The 24,042-nt window shown below is 40.5% G+C and overlaps 1 protein-coding gene across 1 annotated transcript in view; it reads right to left on the bottom strand.

Moving 5' to 3' along the window:
* LOC122404943 (probable serine/threonine-protein kinase dyrk2) overlaps positions 1–24,042 on the bottom strand; it is a 112,166-nt gene that overhangs the window by 29,378 nt on the left and 58,746 nt on the right. The window contains exon 4 of the mRNA XM_043409351.1: positions 1,648–1,806. Coding sequence (XP_043265286.1) covers positions 1,648–1,806 — 159 coding nt within the window. The remainder of the gene's footprint in view (positions 1–1,647; positions 1,807–24,042) is intronic.

Below are 24,042 nucleotides of genomic sequence, written 5' to 3' on the forward strand. Positions count from 1 at the left end.
GTGTTTTTTTTACCGGTGCAAAAGGCGGCGAGCGTCGCCTTGGTTGCGCAACGCGAGCGACGCAACGAAATTCGATCATCTTTGACTCGTAATAACGGCATGGAAAAAAAAAAAAGAACATTAAGGAGACAAATGGCAGTGACGTGGCACAATTCGTATCGCGGAGAAACTGGAAACCGTAGCTCGACCCACGAGGTCGCGATAAGTGAAAGAAATAATCGTTACCGACGTCTACGGATTAATCGATCGAATCGGAAGAAGCTGACTCACGATGCTTCTAGGGACTCGCGAACAATGGAGAAAGAATACAGATATTCGATACTGATTGTGAATCGATTTGATAGAAAATCTATCATTTCCCCGACTATCGATGCTCGAATCGATTCTTAGATGTTCGTGATTCAGAATGACTCGTCGAACTTTATATTTAATATTCGACGAATTGTTTTGTTTTCTTCTAGAGAGGATAATAGATCGAACCAATCTCACGAAAATTTCTCGATTATAATGCGAGTGAGCGAGAAAAATGGCTATACGCGGCAGACTTGACGTTGAAATTGACGTTATTAATAATTTGGCAGCGTTCGAAAGTTGCCAAACTTTTTAATCCGTTCCAGATTGAACGGCAGGCGGCGGTGTTCGAGGCAAGTTGCTCAATTTTCTACACGGCAACGTAATCGACCGACAGCAATTTGTCTCGAACGTAACTCGCCTTGTACCACTGAATTTTTCTTCGATCGAATTCGAAACGACCAGCGTGAAAACTCTATTTCTCGAGGAGCGTACTCGACCAATACGAAAAATATACACTCATTTATATGTGTAACAGGCTTTGAAAAATATTAACGATCGAAAGTTCTCGATGAATTTACCTGTAGATTGAATTTTTATAGCTCGAACCTGCAAATCCACGCGCGTGTCGTAAACGCCCAACAGCGCTCAGCAATTATGCTTACATAAATGAAAATGTAAAGGTTCGAAGTCGAATAACATACATTTAAGAATCTCCAGTCTTGAGCGCCAAGATTTATGTGTTTTATACTTTTTCGCTCAATGTCAAAGTCTTGTTCGGTATTTTATAACGTTCGTTTACATAAAAAATAGCCTGTTCGAAAACGATGCTCGGATAAATATCAAAATCTGATTTATAGAATGAAATTATTTTTTGCCTGGAACAAATAAAAATTTAACCGAATAACTATTCTTCTGATTATTATTCGTATAAAATTCTCTGTTCGAACAATCTCGAATAATCACAAATTATTAACGAATTATTGTTGTAATTATTATTCGTATAAAATTCTCTGTCCGAATAATCTCGAATAATCACGAACGAATTATTAGCGAATTATTATTGTAATTATTATTCGTATAAAATTCTCTGTCCGAATAATCTCGAATAATCACGAACGAATTATTAACGAATTATTGTTGTAACTATTATTTTATTCGTATAAAATTCTCTGTTCGAATAATCACAAATTATTAACGTTTAAAAGAGCCGGAAGTTGGTCTTCGTTGACTTCGTCGATTCGATATAAATCGATCGAGAGGATCTGTGCACCTGCGACGGTTAATTGTCGCGGAACGATCTCTCTGGAGTGTCCCGAGCTATCGTCTACTCGAGCACACGGTATCTCGACTTACCTCTTGAGATACAGGGATGTTGTTTTTGTTCCGGCTGGTGTTGGATGTATTATAAATGGAGGAGAGTGTGGTGAGGGTTGCAGTCCCGACACCGCCGACCGTCTTTCCACTGACCTTGGTACCAGCACCACCGACATCTTTGTGCAACGTTCCAGGACTCTGAAATGAAATATCGGCGCACGTTAGGACAATGCCGGGGGCGTACTTTTTCAATGATAATGAGAATACGACCTGCCGTCGTTAAATCACGAATGAAATACGAGGCTAAGAGGGAATTAATGACAGCCTCGTTTTAGAAAAAGAAAGAAAAAGATGATGCTCGGTCGGTAAGGCAGAATTGTAGCAACCTCAGATTCGATGGACTCGTACAATTTCACCGATAACTAACTGTTTAACGTTTTAATTGCCACGTCACCCATATATTTACCACTATGATACCAGAAATATTAATTCTCAAGTTAAGACGTCGAAGAAAACAAATTTGGATGGAAGTTGTGAATTTTAACAAGGTTATGAAAATAAGTACCGAAACAAATTTTAGGTTATGCAGGTTACAATGGTGTAAAATCAAAATTTTAACCTTCTAGAATATTATACAGTTTTCATCTGGCAGTGAACGTGTTAATCCGATACATTTGAATCTCGTTCGTTGAAAGAAAAAATAACACAAGTCCAAGGAGCGAAGCTGGCTCAGCTGAACATAACCTATGCGACGTGATCTTTGTAATCTTTGATGTCCTATCGTATTATTTAAGTATTTCCACCAACTTCCACAAACGATACGCGTATCATATTTTGGATTAAAATAGAGACATTAACAGAAATAGCAGCAAACATCCTTTTTAAATCAACAATAAGCCCACTGGACGATGTTGATATTACAAACTTATATCTTTCAAGATCAGAGGCCGATCAACGGCTGAAGAAAGTGAAGTAGAACGCGCCAAGTCTGATATGGGTTTGTGTCAAGAGCAGGCGTGGGCAATAAGGAGCTAATTAGCTTTTCTCGAACCTATACACAATGGCTCATAAAAGGAACGGATCCAAGTGTGTTCTCAACGATGTGTATTATTTACGTAAAACGTATGATAGATTTTCGATTTCAATAAAATAATGATTCGCGTGAAAGTGTGGACGAGACCGTGGTCGCTCGGAGGCATTATTTTTCTTCGCGCGCCATGACAGGTGGCGTTCGCGGCACAATCGAAATAGGAACAGCGGCGAGTCGCAGCAAACGAGAGATGCACGCTTTCACGTCATAACGCAAACCGTCGACATAAATTCTCTTGTATTGGAAACGAGCTGTAACGAAACCTCGCAGCAGCATGTCGGTTACGACTGGAAAAGAACCGAGAAGCCTATCATTTTTCGACGTGTAAAATATGTGCGAGGTAAGCTGATAGGTATCGAGGACGGTTTTTCAGATTTTAGAAAATTAGACACCGAAGAAACTTGGCTACGAACAGTCGTAACAGTCGCGCATCCATCAACCACGGTATTAGAAACGAAAGTAAATCGAGAATGTACGCCATTACTGTTTTTACGATTGCAACGGGGGATCGACGGGAGCTTAATATTTATTTTATTTTATCCGTTCCGCGCGTCGACGTCTTTTAATTACAGGAGAGTGGAACACGACTCTCAGCTCGTTTGCACAAGATTAATTTGTTCGAGAGTACAATTCAAATTTTCAAACGACGATTATCCAAAACAAATTTTGTTTGATTTAATTTACTTTTAGCAGTTTTTATTTTGTTTTTGGCGTTACAGTGAGCCACAGTCAAAATTGTACATCGCATGTGTGAAAATGTTTCGTTCTAAAAAAAAAAGTTTAGGAATGATTTGGAAAACAAAATACGGCGGACATATATTGTAAATAACAAAACATTCCACAGCTAAAATCGTACACATTAAGAATATTGTTTTATATTTAAATTGAATTAAAAATTAGTACTTCGTAGGGACGGAACTTTAAACGTTAATAACTTTTTAACGAAACCTCGATCTTATTTTGCCCTCTAAAATCATTCTTAAACTTTTTGAGACTCGCTGTAATGTTTACCAACGTTTCGTGATATTTTGAGAAAGAATCAGGAAACGGGAAGCGTGAATGTGTTGAAAAAATGATGTTGTACCGTTTCGAGCGATAAATATCGCGTAAAGCCAGCATTATTGGGAATGTCTTGTAAACGGAAACGTTAGCGAAGCGCACGGTGACGCGTGTTGTTCCATTTCCGTCGCGCAGTTGTCAAAGAAACGCGAACAATGGCGTCGGAACACTTTCCACGGTAAACACATCCTCGTGGAAAGGTACGTTGACCCGTGTGATCTAATGACACAAGGTTACCGTGCACGTTTCGACATTGATAATGAACCCACGGACACGTCGAGAAACCAATGGCGGTGCCCCGTTACTTCCAGACGCGCCTAAGTTCGTTTAGCAAAACGGAAAGCTCGTCGGCCGGTACGCTCTACGCACCTTTCGACTTCCTTAATTACCGAGAGCTCCTTAGTGATCGATTTCACCTTAACGCTATATGAAATTACAGTCACCAATATAGTGAAACGATAAGAGTTCGTTGTACTCGTTTATTAATCCTTTGCGGTCGACGGGGCTACCGTACACCTCGCAGATATTATTTCAAACAACGCGTTATTTTATTCAATAATCATTTCAAATTATCCTCGTTTTTGGTGAAAATTGTATTTCGATTTTGGGTCTGGTTTACAACTTTTTTTTTGGAGATCGAACATCTCGTACAATATACCTTTTTGTTAATTATTTATTAATAAAATTCGAAATAAAAAAAAACTGTTTATTTTTATTTTCAGGCAACGTTCGAAAATGAATTATTTCAAACAGTTGTTTTTTTATTTTTATTTCAAACTTTGCTCGGGTCTGTTCGTAACGCAAACTATAGCTCAACGACGATGAATCAGATATCCTACCGATGACTGCACCCGAAGAAAGTCATCAAGCCCACCTTAACGATCAGCAATTTACTACGACAATACTCGAAGATCGCTTTCACGAGCCATTGTCTTCGGACGAACCGGTGATCGTGATTATTCGTTAATTAAAAACCCACCTATCTTGCTTCCAGGCTCTTTAGACACTGCCTTAATTATGGAAACAATAACGAGTTAGTCATCGAAAGGCTCCCTTGCGTTTCTTTATCGCTGAAACTAGATATTTGAAAAAATGAAAATGCCGCCATTCCTTTACGTAAGAAGTGAGAATTTCAAGTAGTTCGATTCGAAGGAGAAACTTTTTATAACACTTTTCACGAACGAAGAAAAAAGAAGAAATAAAAAAAAAAAAAAGACAACTTTCTCGTACCACGCTTTTCCATTCAATTTATGCGTCCGATCGAAAGCAATAATTTCTCTGGCTCGCGAAACCGAACAGTTTACGGTGCTTGGAAGTAGACCATAAAGGTATTCAATCCGGAGATTGGAAGAATCTTTCGAGCAGATGCGTGTTCGGGCTTGGAACGGACGAAAGAAGCGGGGAATACAGAATGAAGACCGGACGGAAGAGAAAGGAATAAAAGGATACTGAAACCGCACTGCTGCTGGAACCCTATCATTAGCTCTCTGCCAAGGGTCGAACCTTAATCCTTCGCTAGACCTCGCGTTTTTCCATTTTTCTCGAGACACCTGGCCATACGAGCACACCGCAACAATCAGCAGGTGAACGGATTCACCTCGTTTGTATACAAGGTGCGTCCTGAAAGCTTCCAGGACTCCTTACGCGGACAACTTCTTTGACGAGTCAAAAAACGATCTATTCTCGCTTAAAATCCAGATTGTTTTTCCAAATCACACTGATTTTAGCTATTCTTTTGCTTTATCGAAGAATATGGTAGTTAATGGAAGTATTCGAATGTTTGGACCTACGATTTTGGGCGTCAAATTACAGGGTGTTAGACCACCCCTGGGAAAAATTTTAATGGGAGATTCTAGAGATCAAAATAAGACGAAAATCAAGAGTACCAATTTTTTTATTGAGGCTTCGTTAAAAAGTTATTAACGTTTCAAGTTAAAGTGTGCAGACTATCGCACGTACGTTCTACAGGCGGAACTTTGAACGTTAGCAACTTTTTAACGAAGCCTCCATAAAAAAATTGGTACTCTTGATTTTCGTATTATTTTGGTCTCTAGAATCTCCCATTAAAATTTTTCCCATGAGTGGTCGAGAACACTCAGTCAATTTTCATCCGATTTACTTAAAATTTTGTATAATACGATAGTTTCTAATACTATTCTCTTGAGTTGCACCTACGGAATTTTCGATCAAAAGAAATATTGATTCTGTCACAATTTTATTAAGATTTTTCCACCAAAGTTCCATCATTTTATAATAAACAATTATTTTAAAAAATCCGTGCATGCAATCGAAACTACTGTCTTATAGTTTAAGAAAATTGGACGTTTCTAACAAATGTTTTCGAGGCCTCTCATGCTTGATCCTATTACTGCTATAATAATGAATATTTTTGTACGAAATTTTTTCAAGAAGTAGTGTTCAAGAAACGTACTTTCGAAGAGATTAAACATTTATCACAAAAAGTTTCATAGTTAGGGCCAAAAAAATGATTGAAAATTGCCTTTATTTTCGTCACGGTGATTTTTCCACTTAAATCGTGGAATATTGTTGACACACCGTGTACGTCGCCGATCGGGAACGCACCGGTTGTTCGTCGAGCGTTTCGCCAGCACACGGACGCAAGAATACAGGAGAGAAGCGAGATACGGCTCGGGTCGGATACCTGCTCGGACCCACGAACACAAACGCGGCCAGAAATCCCTTCGGGACACGTGCAAGGTTGGCAGATGCGTTTCGTCTCGACACCTGCCGGCTCGCGCAGGTACAAAGGCTAGGCTTAGGACGGCAGTCACAGCTGCTCGTCCCAGCTATCGCATAGAAAAACGATCTTACCCGAGAGGAAACCTTTTTCGACCTTTCAGGACCGCGGCGGCCATCAGTTTTGTTCCGGAACGATGTGCACGGTGCGTGGGCGAACAGATAAAACGGAACCCAGGACCGCACGAGACAACGCGAGGGAAACGATCGATAAAACCACCATCTCCCGGACGTTTTTCGAAACTTCTACTTGGTCGCTGACCAATCTTGGAATTCAGATTCTCGTTTTGCTCGTTTATAAATGCAGTATTACTCAAGGACAATACACAGTGCTGACTAAATATTAATATTAAATTCCAAGTAATTTTAAAAAGTTTTAAATATTTGATAAATACATTTTTGTTATTGTTTAGTCAATCAATGTATTTACATTATTAAACTAAAATAGATAACAAGTAGTATGTCAAAGTTTTTTTTCAAAACAATTTGTTTAGTAGTTATGAGCATTTGTATCACCCAATCATAGCAATACTTTTGTCCAGCACTGTATACATATAGGAACGGAAGGGTCAGTCAAGTGCTTGCGAGAAAGCGAACCCTCTGGTGGCGACGCTGCAGATTACTCTACGAGACAACCGCGACATCCCTAGCGAAATGATGAAATTTTTTATTTTCAGCCATAATTAGAATAATAGGGTTGTGGTTACTTATTTGTATTGGCATCGTGAATTATTGTCTCTCGGTTGAAAAGGGTTTCTCCGTTCGATTGTTTTTCGAACGCAAACACGGGAGTGGGAACCTTAAAACCTGATTTATCGAACTATTAATGCCTCGGTATATTATACAGAATGAATGACGTAATTGGGACGGGCCGTGCCTCTTGTTTCATCCAAGGCAGACAAAAATGGTAAAGATGAAAGTTAAATGATACGACAACGTCTATCTTCTCACGACCTTACTCCTTTATGAGCGCATGAATACTCCTGCAAAGCGCAAATGCGCTATTTTTAACGAAATGATAGGTCAAAGTCTAGTTACGGACAAGGCTAACCAAAATAATATGTTAGTCTTGCGATCAAAAATATTGGTAAAACCGAGTTTAATGATATTATTTTCACTGTGAAAATTTCATTATTTGAGGTTCATTCTACGCAAAATCAAACACTTTTTGCAGACGAATGTTACTTCAATTTGGATATACAGGGTGGTTCATGCAACTTGTGCACCTCTATAACTTCCAAGATACGTGTTGCACGAAACAATTTTGTATACAAAAGTTGCATGGTTTAAAGGGGTACATTATCCAGTGCATTAATTTTTTTTATAGGTGGAGACGTTTTGGAGATTTGAAGGTCAACTTTGTTTTTTTAAATGGAGTAGTCAATAAAGATTTCTATGTATTATTTTTAATTATTGATAACATTACTGCCAATTCTAAGTTTAAAAAATTTTCCTTTGAGAGTGTGGCGGATGCTACCAAATGTTTTTAATTATGCATTTAAAAATGCAATTGAACTTTGTGGATGTTGCAGCCACGAATCAAAGGAGATCGTTCTCGACTTGTTTCTACACCAGCGTGCTCTACAAATAACGAAACAGGTGGGACCAACGTGTCCCAATTACGTGACATACTCGGTATAGACGTACAGTTATGCTAGATTGGATCTAGTCGCGAAAGAATTGCGTCGAGCAAGGTTCGGTCTGGCCGAAGAATGTGGATCGGTGTAACAACTTGGGTCGTGAAAAGATTCGTTTATGACACGATTAGAATCTGGTCGACTCGAGTATATCGAAAGGATTAAAAACGATCGGGTTCGGTCGGGGAGGAGATTCGATCGAGCCTGATTGGAAGAAAATTAGGCCGAGTCGAGTCGAATCGAATCGTAAAGTGTCCGTACAAAGTCGATTTAGATCGTGAGAAGACTCGTTCCGATCGAATCGTGTCGCGAGGAAATTAAACCCAATAGTTGACTGAGGTCGCGGCGAGATTGAATCTTATCGAGACGGGTTGCGGAAAGATTAGATAGATTTCATACAGACCGATCTTATCTGAACACAAAAACCAGTAGTCGGAAAATATTTGGAGTACGACTCGTAAATCATCGTGCAAGAACCAATATGGCGCGTTCGATAGAATGGAATAAAAACGCGTACGTGTTGCATTGAAAACATAGCTTAGCGTTTGCTCAGCGTGGTAAAGCATAGTCGAAGGAACGTTGTTAAAATAGTTGGTTAAAGATTTAGCGTGCTAACTGGCTGGATATATGCATAATTAATGATGTGTGTGTATCGTGGCTGTCATTAATCGGGTTGCACGCGTTCTGCATTCTTGTGCGTCGGCTAACCAGACAATTGACAACTGACCTAGATGTTAAAACTTACGATTCCTTCTTACGTTCCAGCTTCTCGCGTACACCCATTCTGCGGACCACTTATGAAATATTCACCGAGTCGTGACTCGGTTCTATAAAACCCGCGGCAAGAAAAATTGACGCGTAGCCACGATGTGAAGAAAACTTCCGCGTAAAAAATAATTGCAAAATACCGTTGCAACGACCTCCGGGTTTCGACGAACAGAAAACATATTTCAAACGTAAAGTAGATATCGATCGTTTCTAAGGAATCGAAATTTATGAGGTTTAAAAATTACTCAGTTTTGATAAAAATTTCTACAAAAAAAAATAATTGATATAGAGTAAAGGTATGAAGTACAAAAATGTGGATAGCGGAGAGGTAAATGGGATGTTCCGAGTGCCTTGCACCGTCGTGGATATCTGGCTTAAGCTCATGAATTTTTAAAAGCTGCATCTGTTACCCATCTTTTCACGACCCTGCTCATAGTAAACCAATTTCTTCGTGACCCGATTCGACCAAATCCACCTTCTTACAATTCGACATGATCAGAGCCCTCTTGCTACGATCCACTTCGACCTGAAATCTTTTCCCGACACCGCTGAATCTCACAATTCGACTGCAAAGGGTGATCCTAAAAACTGGAACAAACTGTTACGCCTTTCTAACGACCAAAGGCAGAGAAAATTGATAAAGGAAAACGTCGGTACGGGGCTTAACGAGAACTATGCAATTATCATTCTGTGACATTATTTTTTTCTCAAGCGTGACGACGAGGTCGAAATATGCATATTTTCTCTAAAAGAAACTGCTTGCTATTCTTGACCATTCATCTTTCAGGGTACTCTGCCGCTACTTACTATTTAAGATGCTTACAAGGGGATCTTGCAGTCGTGGAAATTGCTTTTGAAACGATAGCAGATGCAAGATATGGCATATACCTAGTATCAAAAAACTCTAATAGGATTCTTCACGATTGGACCTTCGTGCTCGAGACATTTTGATTTTAAATTTGGTGAATTTTATTATTTTGACACAAAGTTTTAACATTTATGTCATATACATATGCATGAAACGTCATCTTATGGTTTCATTCTACAAATTTGAAAAAAAAAAATGAACATAGATTACAAAATTATAACATATGATATATACAGGGTGAGGCATTTTAAACAGGTCACCTGAATAACTCGCTTGTTTTTGAAGATAGGAGAAAATGCATTAGACCAAACTTATTTGGTATCGGGGGGCTCATAATCTGGTATTACCAATTTTTTTGTAGGTGGAGGCGTCAAGGAGATATGAAGGTCAACTTTGTTTTTTTAAATGGAACAGTATATTTTATTACTTACATTCTGATAGAGTGTTTCAAGGCGAATACAATGACCTATTATTAAGGTCATTCAAGGTCACCCAAAGTCAACTGCAATAGAAAATAAATTGTGTCAGAGTACATTTCGAATACTTGTGTATCACGTGTGTGTATTGCGTGACACGGGTCACAAAAGATAAACAAACATTCAATCACATTGTACGCTTATCCGTATCCTCAAACATTATTGGTAATTTTACTACCGACTAGAGCACAGCTTCGTAACATTTATTCAGTCTAAGTGTTTAGTTTTCTAAAATGCGTTACACGATAGCAGAGAAAGTAGAAATGGTTCTTATTTATGGTGAATGTCATAGAATTATGAGGGAAGCGGTACGTGTGTATAGTGAAAGATTTCCCGATCGTAATAATAGACCTTCACTTTCTGTCTTTACAAACATTATAAAAAAGTTCCAAGAAACTGGAACTGTGGATAACAAAACACGTAATCTTGCCAAACGAGCAACTGATGATGGAAACTCGATAAATATTGTAGCAGCTGTAATACAAGATCCACATGTTAGTACAAGACAACTGGAACGCGAAAGTGGCATCAGTCAACGAAGTATTTTACGAATATTACACATTAACAAATTTCATCCGTTCCACATATCACTTCATCAACAATTAACTGAAAATGATTATACAAAACGTTTACAATTTTGTGAATGGGGCTTACAAAAACTACAAGACGATGAAATGTTCTTGAGTAAATTGTTATTTACCGATGAGGCCACATTTACAAACCATGGAGCAATTAACCGTCACAACATGCACTACTGGTCGGTAGATAATCCACGATGGTTGAGAGAAGTCGACAAACAGAGACCTTGGTCTGTAAACGTCTGGTGCGGTCTTCTTCATAATAAAATAATTGGTCCATATTTTATTGATGGCACGCTAAATAGTAGTAAGTACCTGAGAATCTTAGAAGACGTTTTGCCAGAATTGTTAGAAGACACTTCACTGGACATACGACAATCCATGTGGTTCCAGCAAGACGGATGCCCTGCTCATTCAGCACGCAATGTTACAGAATTTCTAAATAGAAAATTTGGAGATTCTTGGGTAGGTCGATCAGGAAGTAACAAATGGCCGGCACGATCCCCAGACCTGACACCTCTCGATTTTTATTTGTGGGGAAAATTAAAGGCAGAAGTGTACCGCGAAAAACCAACTACCAAACTTGACATGCAAGAACGTATAAGAAGAGCTTGCTCTGTAATAGATACAAATGAAATTTGCCAGGCAGTGTCATCAGTATTGCAACGATTTAGACTATGTATCCATGTTCAAGGTCGCCATTTTGAACACTTGTAATAGCAGTATCAAAGTATCCAAGTGTTCGAAGAGTGCTTTGACACAATTTATTTTCTATTGCAGTTGACTTTGGGTGACCTTGAATGACCTTAATAATAGGTCATTGTATTCGCCTTGAAACACTCTATCAGAATGTAAGTAATAAAATATACTGTTCCATTTAAAAAAACAAAGTTGACCTTCATATCTCCTTGACGCCTCCACCTACAAAAAAATTGGTAATACCAGATTATGAGCCCCCCGATACCAAATAAGTTTGGTCTAATGCATTTTCTCCTATCTTCAAAAACAAGCGAGTTATTCAGGTGACCTGTTTAAAATGCCTCACCCTGTATATATCTGACATATATATCCGCGATAATGCAATTCTCTCGCGAGAAAGCGCTCGAGAAGCTTCGCCACCTGGCGGTAACATCGCAGTACTGCTACGGGCGAGGTATCGCGCGGGCAAACAGTCGTACACATGAAATCTTTGCATATAAATTACATGTTAATAATGCGCTTCTGAGACATGCTACATAGCCTATATCCGTCCTAGAGTATGCAGGAATAACGTGTCAAAATTTGAGGAAGATCGGTTCAATAGGTCTTGAGTTTTGCGCGAACATAAAAATCGGCTCTCTCTTTATAATAGTAATAGATAGAATACAGCAAAAAGAAAATCAGAGAATACACTTTTATAACACAAATGTATAGAAGAGTCAAAAAACTCATTTCAAATCGTACTAAAACAGTTGAAAAAATGAGTCAAAAAGTCTACTATACTGTTAAAAAAAATAGAAGTTTGGGTACAGGATTTTGCATATTATTTTTTAAATCATACAAAAAAATCAGAGAAGAGATTGCAACAGTTTTGAGAGCCCCTGGTATCTCCGATTGCAGGCAGCAATGTTCCAGCGAGACGTTCGCAAAGTGCGCTAACGCAAGTGCACGACGATGGATTTCCTAGTCGAGATGTTTTCACAAGTACCAATTAGCCGGTGGTCATTGATCGGTGAAACCGCTCCTGGCTCCTATTACCGACCGACGGTTAACTCTCAACCTATTTCAGAATATTGCGACACGGCTTGGGGCCGGTTCGCCACGAAAAATTGCACGCAACTTTTTACGGGGCCACGATACGCGACTAATTAGCGACCTTATTTGAGAACTATGTTTTAGAATCGTTCTGGTATTCGAAACGTTCGAGTAACTCGAGACGCTCGAGACGAGCAAAATTTCATTTCTTCGAACGTATCGAGTACGAGTCTCACGAGTAACAGCTTTTATTTTTATTTACCAAACGAATGCACACATTTTGGTATCGTTAATTATCGCTGATGACAAAATTATTTACAATGATATAACCTTGATACTTATAAAATTGTTAATAACATTACTATTGTTACAAGTACTATTGCACAAGCACGAATATATCAAACTATGCAATTTCTACGATATCAACCTAACCTAACTCGGGGACCTAACCTCGCGAGAATTCCGTCGTAAGTAGAATTCGATTAGATTCGTTCGAAAAAATGAGGTTAGGTTTACGGGTGCAGAATCGTAAATGTTTATCCCAATTCGCCAGACGTATCCGTCGAGGGGAGCAAAAAAAAAAGAAACGCGACTCTTGCCTTTTTGCACGAACAGCCGCGATGGATTTTTGCGTAAGTGAATTACACGGGTGTGCGCGTAACACGCGATGACGTTCCTCTTTCGTTCGGTGGAAACTGGTCTCGGGCGAGGAGATCGACCGACAATGGTATCGAGGACCGAGCAACACTCGAGCTACGCAGGGCCAGGAACGACGGGCAAAGGGAGAGAGTCGCGGCGCGTGTTCCCCTGGGGTACCACGAACGCCAAGAACGCGTAGACGAGTATAGAACACGAATCCGCTTTGACTCGTGCACGCAGAAGAACGAAAAAAGGGGTTCTCTGCTCGAGAGGCGACGTCTGTTACGGCCAAAGGACAGAGAGGAGAGTCGAGTGTGTTTCCTCGACGTCGAATTATTTTATTGCCCACCGACGAAAACCTAACCTCTCAGGTTTGCGTCTTACGCTCGTTTCTCCCGCAGAAATAAAAATCAGATCGCGAGAAGCACTCTGGTGACTTTCGAATTTGTACTTACAATTTGAACGAAGAAAAATTAATTAATTCGATCGTCGTGAATATAAGCTAATTTTTCAATTGTACGAACAAAAATATTACTGCCATGGATTTACCATTATGGTGCTAGAAAAATTCATTCGCAAGATAAGACGTTGGGATTTTGAAACACATTTTAGGTTATGTAACTTACAGTGATCTAAAATCAAAATTTGTACTTTTCCAAAATATTATACGGTTTTGTAAAAAAATAAATTCAGAACTAAGGAGGTTAAACGTACTTTGGAAATATTTCTTAACAGCGCTTAAATACTTCTCCGGTATAAATCTTCGTACAACGATGAATTAAAATAGCAAATTACCATTCCGAGAAACATAAACTATTTCTCCAGCAAGTAATACTCGAAGAAGTATTTTACCACTTTAAATTCGCGTGTATCGAGATTGCATGTGCGATACGTTCAAACGGCGGAAAAAATATGCGTAATATTCAACAGATTACGGGAATATTATAGAATTAAATAATTATGTTGTAGAGATACGCGCGAGACGCGATGTACGAAGGAATCGTTCGTATTAGGCGCACGAAGGGTACATATTCGCCGTGCGAGTGTCCAAGGTGATACGATCTGTCGCTCTCGGCCGAAAGAAACCTGCTCCGCTCGTGTTATTAATCGAAAATTGTTTAACCAGTTTAACGTTCAACATTTATTGCCCCGTAAATATATAGCGTTTAACTACCGCAACACTATTAAATCATAAATGTATTCCGACAATTTTTCTTGTATAATTTCAGTACGCGGTGCAGCAATGCATATTGAATATACATATTACAATAAAATCAATAATATTAAAGATATTAAACGAACGCTACAAGTTCATTAAACGCAATAAACTTATACATATTTGTCTCTGGACTTGTAGATTCGAGGTTATGTCTGATAAGATGGAACTTTAACTGACTTAGTATATTTCGAACAACCAAAGTTATTAGCTTGTTAACAATTACAATTTAATAAAGCACAAACCTAAAAAAAGTGCCACTATAACCACAGACCTGTACTAGAGATCTTTATTATCGATCGCGCGCTCGAAACGTGTCGTCGTTTCGCAGATAAAGATACATACATTGGAGAATAAAATGAAACTGTTCGAACCAGCCTCGACTTCCCCGTATTAAAGTAAGAAACACTCTGTAGTACACGCGGTGAACATTATTCGCTGCTTCCAGTTTTGCATAAAAGGAGATCGAAATCATGCTCTGCAATCGTATGTAAAGTAAAACAAAGGGAAAAAAAAAAATTAAGAGCGAATCAACCGGCTGGGAAAGATCGGAGAGAAAAGGATGCGCGGTAACTTGTTCGAAAAGGCCCGTCTCGTCGACTTTCGAAAATTTCTCCCTTTCCTCGAGGCGAACGACGGAGCCCCCTTTACCGCCATCTTGACGGTCGCGGGTAAGCTGGAAGACGGCCCTGATGGCCTGTAAACAAGTGAAACAGAACTTTCACGGCCACGGGCTCGACCTGGTCACTTCGTTTCAGGTATATGCTACATATATGTACGTATGATGAGGTCGAGCAAAAAACAACACACCGGCGAACAGCAACTATCCTCCTGTTGGCTGCTCTCCGTGAGAGCGGAATCGACGTATAAAAAGGAAACAGGTTATCGAATTAAAACGATACTACCGCTCGGTTGCTGGCCCCGAGACACGTAATTTCTATCCCCCGGCCTGTCCAGGAGGATATTCGGAGGCAACGGTACACGCCCCAAGGACAAATCCGTCCCGATATACCTTCGATATTAGGTTACAAACCAAAGCGCCTCGCAGACCGGGCCATTCCGTGAAACTAACCCAAACCTAACCTCATTTTTCTCCTACATCGCGGAACAAGATATCGCCTTTCGAAATTCATAATTACGACGTCAATTTTTGTTCCATACATACTTTCAGAATTAAAAAGCTTATCCTCGTTTAATTTCTATCGTCGTAAGGGTTTTGCGTTGCGTCGATACGCAAACGTCGAAATAATATTATTTCAACCCTAGTATTTACAGAGAGAAAGAAACGATGCCAGATTATGTGTGTTTACGGATCTACGGCTCCCGGCGTTCGTTTTTCTCGGATGTCCCCGTTAAAAACACTCGCTACGCAGTTGGATTGTTTTCGTTTACTTACAAACTCCCGGTTGAATCGCGTTAAATTTTTCGTTTCGTCGCGTTACCGTTCGTGGAATTTCTAACGTCCTTGAATAGTTTTTAGATGAAAAAGTGATAATCAACTTACAAGGCACGTTGTAAAAATAAACGATTTAAGAAAAACGTATTACGCAGCGGTCGGCGATCGTCAATAATGTATCGTTATCGTCTGCAAAATCGTATTATATGGGTAAACAGGTTTTAAGATAAAGTGTGCAACAAAAGCACACAAGTTTATTTCATATCCTTTTATGTCAACACATTTGTGGATTTTTCACGAGGATCTTATCGCGTGCAATGTGTGTAATTACGACACAGCGTGTTACACGTTCCCGACACGATATCGATGAGTTATCGTGCGTTCCTCCGTGAATCGATTTATTTATCTGGCTACCAGGAATAATAGTTGGAGGTTCTCGAGAGAAGACGAAACACATTGGTTACCGCGAAATGACACCATGTGTAACGTTCACGTATACACGCACGTGTCCCCGCGGCCGTTGAAGTTTTCGTCACCTTCGAGCGGGTTTCCTTGCGCTTCTATTCCCACACGCCTGTCATTCCTTCTCTCCTGCAGCAGTGACAGTGAATTAAAACCACTCACCACGCTGTGTGTCTGTTTATATTTAGACCGTAGATGCACCGGAGAACATGCGAGTCGACTTCGCGTCGAGGGAGTCACGTTGCTCGAAACGTTACACGATACCGATCGTCGGACTGATATCCGATAATGAAAGTTATTGTTGTGCCGGCGACAAAAATAGATATATTTTTACGCTCCGAACTAAACCTCGGATTCGCTCCTACGACGAACAACTGCACGATTATTATGTAAATCGAATGTCTGCATTCCGCGCGAGAGTATCGTTTGAAATGGAATCGAGCGGGGCATTTTTACGAATAAGAAACGAAGACGATCGGCTTTGTCTAGCGAAGGCAGATGTCGATAGCGTCGCGACAGTCCAGTCGATGTATAGGGACTTTATGCGTTCGCGAAGATGTCGAATACTTGCGAAGCTTGTTTCAAGTGACAACCAAGTTTTTTATCTAGATAAAAATTTACAAACACCGAACAAAGATGTAACGCTATAAAGTATTAACATTTAATCTCTCGTTTCTAAAAACATTAGAATAATGCAGTGTGTTCGTCAAAACGCGCCTTGATTGTATCGTTCGCACACGCGCGTGCAAGCGTATACGTTTACGTGTAGAGGAGCGTGAGACTCGTGGACGGACATCTCTCGTGTATTCATCTGCATTCGCGTCGAACGAGGTTAACGTTAATGAGGCACAAACATCTCCAGACACTGTGGCCAGACCTTCCCTTTATTCACCCTGCCACGAACCCTCGCTGATACGCCACGTGTACACGCAGCCGGGGATGGGATATTTTTTGTTCGGTGTGACCGTTGGTCCGTTCCGTTCGACCAATGAACTGCGCCGGTCAACGCACGCGGCTTTACGAGCGAACGGACAGTTCCGCAAAAAGCTTGGACGAATTTTCGAACCGTATCCGAATACGCCAGATTCGTTTTAACCATTGCTCGCGTTCGTTTGCGTTACGAAATGTTTACGGTTTTAACGGTATCTCGGATAATTTCGAATCACGCAATTATGCTCGTTAACTATACTAGGCCAAGTCTATAAACCTTCGCTGCACACACTTGTTTAACACTTACGATAATATTCCAGTCTTCTTGAATAGACTCGTACGATGTACCGAATGTGATGGATAAAATATAGTAAATGTACTGGATGGGCAAAGAATATAATATCTTTAGAAATGCCCCGTATAGGCTGCATCGAGAGATCAGTAGGGAAGAAAGTTCTCGGAAGATTCGAAAGGGTCCATTAAACTTCTCGCGACGAACAAAAGCGCATCCGTGCCGCCGAAACAAAAGGCGGTAAAAAACGTTCGATACATATATATTGTATATCGTATATATATACCAAGTAGAAATCCTCTGAATCGCGTTGTCGTACCAAGACCATATATTATCCGTCTCGGGTCACTAACAAACACGACACACCGCATGCCCACGTACCGTTATGTTCGCTCTTGAAGCTGGTCCTTATCAAACGCACGGTATTGCATGACACCACGTATTTAAGATACATGGTATACCAGACCAGTGTAAGGGCTACTTACTCCGTACAGGGACTTCAACTTTACATGATTCAGCGCGGGTACATCCACCATGGAACACTTGAGAAGAATAGTGGTGGTTTGGCTGGGCATCTTGGAACCGTCTCTTCGCTTGCACGTGTAACAAAACTAGCGGCACGTCACTACCGTGGGAAACATCCATTGGTGTCCGACACTACCGATCTACCGTATCGTCTTGCAACGAGGATCAGAACACAACACCGGCAACCATAAAGAGAAAACATAGAGACTGAAGTGTATCGTTGCTACCGATCGACTTCACGATAGGAGAAAAAAACACACGAGGCCGTTCTCGCGCGTAGGATAAACAAAATAAATGCTGGTACGAACACAAAGAATCGACGGACAGCGAGTCGAATCCGCGTCTCGTGGCAGTGGTACAAGTGGCAGTGCACCGTTACTGATCCCGATCGAAACGTACGTTGTTCGCGACGTTCTACGTTTTTTTTTTCTTCTTCAACGACTAACGACGGGGACACGATCGTTTCGGTCCATAATCACGTACCTATCGAACGAGTATCGTTTGAGGGTGCTCGCGAGAGAGCTCCCGTGCTGAACATACTCCTACCTGCTGGCCGGCTGACTGACTGACTGGTTTTCACTCACTCACTCACAACGCGAAACCGAGTGGAATTGTACATCTCTCCCCACCGCTGCTCGTTTCCCTATCCCCTCCGGCACGGCTCTGTCCAATAGCGATCCCAACGCACGCAACGCGTGTGCGTCAACACACTTGAAAACCACGTGCGTGCGTGAATCTGTGTCGGTGCACTCGGTGGTGCCGCCGATGCACGCACGTTTTGGCTTCTGTGCCCGGGTTTGCGTATGTGCAAGCGTTTCATTTTACTTCGTCGCGTACTTACGTACTTGGAGAAAATCGTACAAACTCGTCGATGAATCGTCTCAGATTTCGATCATCTTTTAATATTTTAAGAGATAACCTTCCTGCTTTACGCCGTTTCTTATCGATGCAATTCTGTTTTCACTGCTTTAAACTATTCTTTGGTACATTTAAATATCCCATTTTCTCCGGTATTTCTGGGTTTCGTATATAAATTTTTTTTATATACATTTTCAGACGAGCATCAAAGCGAAGTTAAAAATGTATTAATCCGCTCCAATCGCAACATACATATAGTGCGTATACGAAGTATTACGTAAGATTCATAGCTAGCGAATAACGCACTTTCACTGTCATCCACCGTCTCTGATTACACGATATGAAGGAAGTTCTGGATCTGCTCGGATTTGTTTCCTCTTGGTTTGCGTCACGAAAAATAGTTCGCGTAGAAATGCTTTAATTAGCGTTGCAAAATCGAAACGATAACGTTACGTATTGGCTGTACGAGCGGAAGTTGATTTCTTAAGAAATGATCGTTGATTCGATCGCGGAAACAGGTGACTCATTCATTCATCGACGATCTTCGACAAAATATTTTATCTAAAGCCTATCTTCTGACTGATCGCATCGCGAGTGAATGGACAAAATTAAGGGTAACGTAGAAATATTTTTTCAGCAAGGAACGGAAGAGTCCAAAGTCACGATCAACTGCGTTTCTGAACTATACACGGTATTACGCATATTCCAACGAATGACACGATAACGCGCGTGTATCCGCGTGGCGAACGATACACAAGGCGTCTCTACCCACTACCCATGAAACAGGAAGAACGAATACGGCCGACCGTATTTTTTTTTTTCGAAGCGAACGCGACCGCATGTTACGCTCTTTTGCCGCGTTTTATCCGGCTTAAGATCAATGTGTCAAAGTTATGCCACACATTTGTATCGAAGGTGATCCGAGCTGGACGTTATCCAACGACCGCACAGAGAGAAAACCGCAGACAACTCGATCACCGGCCGGGCAGATTCTAGTTACGCGACAGGTGACAAATTTTTCTACGTCCGACGGGGAGACACGAGCTTTTCACGGGAGACACGGTTCGTTCGATGCTAATCGACACGTAACCCATTATTTTCTCTCGGGAAGCAATTGTTCGCGTTTCCACGAACTCGGTACTCGAATGATCGCGCTATATCGAGCAAGCACGACAGTACGGTGGTGGACAAAAGTAGAAGCATCGCATGTAATTTCAAATAATTATTCTCTGTTACGTGCACGTTTATTCAAGATGTGTCTTATTTGTTTATATGTAAAAAGACCAAGGGTCCTGTGGATTAGATGGAAAAGAAAGGATAGGGAGGAGTGTTTCGTTCGAAAGTTCGAAGGTCGGTCGAGTGCTTGCGAGAAAGAACGGTCCCTCTGGCGGCGAGTACGGGAACCGATGGACTCCACAGTTTAAAGTCTGAAAATGATTTATGGAACCTAGCAATTAATAAACGGATGTCGAAATTAAAAATACGATTTTGTTAGTATATGGTTGATCCTACCTCGTATTTAAATAAATTGGAAACCAATCGTCGTACAAAGTTCGGGGTATACGGTACCGTGACTTTCTTGTTGACTAAATATTTATCAACGTTTTCTATCTTATTTTACGATCCTGCAATTTAACGTCCCAGCTGACATGAATTTCACCTCGAGTAACACACGTTTTACTCTGTGTAATTCTTTGACGTTTACAAAAATGTTGGGTCCTCCCTACAGTCGGTGCGAAGAACATGGTTGGTCGTTTCAAGGCCGCTTCCCTTAGCGTCGGTGACGTCACAAATTATCTCCACCATTACCAGACATCAACTTTCTTCGGTTACCCGTGCCAAGCGCGTATAAACTTATTTTCTTACTGTCAACCATTTGCCTTTCTCTTTCACTCCGACGATTACTTTCTCGCTCTATCAGATGATTTTCTAGTTTGTCGCACGCTGTGCACCATAAAGGAATCGAAGTGTAATCGAAGGAAATATTAGGTTGTAACGTGGTCGTTATACTTTCCATTCTATTATTAAATATAATTTATTTGATCGTCGGTAAAGAAGAGGCGAATTACCGGCAAATCATCGAGGTTATTTTTCCACATTTACCGACAAACCGGTAAATCGATTTTACCGATATTACGATCGCAACTAGCGACGTTTTGCTGGAAGAATTTGACTGTAAGTGGGCATTAGGGAGACAGCAGAGGATCCTATTATACCGCCACGTTTACGAGGGTGTACGCGCGTGGGCGTACGGTGTGTACAACGCGAGACCCGCTGGCCTTTGTTACCAGCTGGGGAAAAAGGAAACGAAACAACGCGACTGGGAGGAAGAGACAGAGGTGTGCGCACGCCCGACGAGACAGCTGTCTGACCTGATTCCGCGAAAGGGTTTCCAATCATAATGACAAGGTGGGCGAGCGTTTTAGAGGACGAGGCATTGACCGGATGCACCGTGAGAAACGCATATCCGATCTGACCAGAAAAAAACACAAAGACGCAAATCGAGAATTTTATCTTGTTTGAATACTCCAAGTTAGATTTAATTCTAGAATTGCTCGTTAACCCTTTGCACTCCGAATTATATTCCAATTTTGTTACCAGCGGCTCCCAATGCTTTTAAGTGTTTTATTTGAAATTTACCTGTTAAAATAAGTATTTTATTTACACTGTTGTTGTATTTTGTAATTTTCAAGTGTATGATATCTGTTTGGTTTGGACTTGAAAAAATGTCCTCCTGAGATAAAAATTGATGTCGAGTCACACTCGACATAGGAGCGCAAAGGGTTAAATAAGAAATAACAAATTTATAGAATGAAACATTACCATCACGGATCAATTGCTGTTTGCTGGTCTCATCGATCAACATCGTGGATTTGCACGGTTAAGTTTCCAAGGGTAACGGAACCGTGAAACTACTAGAAAAGTGTTTGTAGGGTGTTTCGAATCTAAATAGACTCTGAATGGAGCTACACATTGTTTGGAATTTCTTGGGTGGCCGAATCGAGGGCCAAGCATCTGGCAGAGCCAGCATCTGGAACGTGTCTTGGAGACCTAGAAACGCAGCGTTTCGAGTCAACGTTATTGTCAGATTGCAGGTTTCTCTGCTGAGAAACAATCAAGGGAAAAGTACGATAAGAGCGAGACCAGAGTTCCGTGGCTTACTTGATCGCGATAAGCACGAATGTAACGTTTGTATCTGATTTTCGAGGGGATTGTCGGCATCGTCGACGATTGGGTAACGAGGGGGAAGAATGTCCGAAGAATTTGAAAAAACGCCAACGCTTATCTATCGACAGGGTATGGGTGATTTCACCTGCCCGGACACGTACACGTGACTGTTAATGACTCACTATCGGAAATCTGCATGAGTGTACAGAACGGTAAACCTGAACAACGTGTTGACTAATTAAATTACTACGTTCAACGGTCTCCGAATAGGAACTTTCAATGCCTCAGCCAACGAAATAGAGTGCAACTAAAGGTGAAATATATTTTTAGATACCTACTGTCGCGCTGCACCACGCTGCAATAATGCATTTTTTTTTTCTTTTTTCACCTTTTCGTCGTTCCATAAAATTGGGTTATACGGTCGACAAATACTCTAATCCTTTTACCATGCAATTCTTATTCATGAAATCTCTTTTAGAAAACAAAGCACACCGACTTATGCGTCAATCCTGTATTTATCGATCCATTTTTGAAAACTGTACAACGAAATATGAATGATTCACCCAGATTTCTCGAGGCGGGAAAAAAAAAATGGAGATCGACGCGACACTGGTTTGCTCGAACTCTTCACGGCCAGTGCAATACGACATAATTGTTTCTCCGTTCTGGATACCGTTAAGGGTAATAAAACTGGCCACACTTCTGTGTTTTAACACACCTTTCGCAATTAAGATAAAGAGATCCTCCGTAAACATTCGGGGAAGGCGTCTTTATCGGATCCAGGAGAGAATAAACCTTGTCGAACGATAAAAGTCAACTTTCTCGGAGGAAGAATACAAATTTCGATGAATGTTAATGCTCTAAGAGCCCCGGAGGTTTATTGCCCCAATTTTAGACGCTCAAATAATAACATTGTCACGGTCGTAAATTTTTAACGTAATCGTCAGAAAGTAACATTCTTCTTTCCCCCAAATCGAAAGCAAAGCAATTTTATGTTATTTATTCTTTGGAAACTTGGAGAACAAAGAATAGCAAATTCGAGATAAACAATTTTTTATTGGTAATTTACTTAACTTTGAGTTTTCAGGACACAGAGAAAGTTTTGTGAATTCGTTAATTTTGATCAAATACGCGAATGTTTTCTTAACGATGCTTCTTTTTATCACAAAACTGTTTCGAATCGAGTTGAATCGTTTTCTAACCTTTTTTTTTTGTAAGAAATATTATATTACAGAATTTGCCTTTTTTATATAGTTTAAGAATATGCAAAAAGTATATGGTACTTTTTATGAAAGCCTTTTTACAGCCATAAATTTTAATACCAATAAAATTTGGTTCGAAACACTTAAAAAATTCTTCCCATCATTCTTTCCTTAACTTTAATTTGAAATGGTAAAGTTACGATCGCGGATATCGAAACAGCTGGTTAGAACCCTCTAAAAAATTTTCTAATATCAGATTGGTACCAAAAGGAATTAAATGCGTCGCTTTCTCCTATGATTTATTTATACATCGCGCGTTACTTTCGTGTGCATCGTATTTTAATACCGTTTCGCGAAGCGTATCGTGCGCTTCCACGTGCATTTGGAAAATTAGGGTTGTCCAGGAAAGAAACGGTAGGAATTGGCAATATGATCTAATACGAATTATTCGAACCATTAGAAATGAAACAGCCAACGTGTCACGACGCGAGTTGCATTTGTTGGCTTTGGAATTGCTAACGCGTTGCTTCATCGTCGCTGAATCAACGAAGACTGGTAATTTTCATAGGATTCCTACGTAGCGGACAGTACGATCGTTATTTCGCTAATAATTGCCCGGCTGGCCGTTAATAATTTTCGAGTCGCGTTGCTCGATGTTCTCCAACGATTCGAAAGAGCGGCCAAACATCAAATTAATAATTAACCTCGACATTTCACCGTATTCGCCGTTCCGGATGCGAAGCGGAACGACTAGCGCAAAAATGATATAATCCAGCGAA

Source organism: Colletes gigas, unplaced genomic scaffold, assembly GCF_013123115.1.
Source record: "Colletes gigas isolate AHSC1104 unplaced genomic scaffold, ASM1312311v1 Colletes_gigas_Sc00003, whole genome shotgun sequence".
In the NCBI taxonomy this organism is placed as follows: Eukaryota; Metazoa; Arthropoda; class Insecta; order Hymenoptera; family Colletidae; genus Colletes; species Colletes gigas.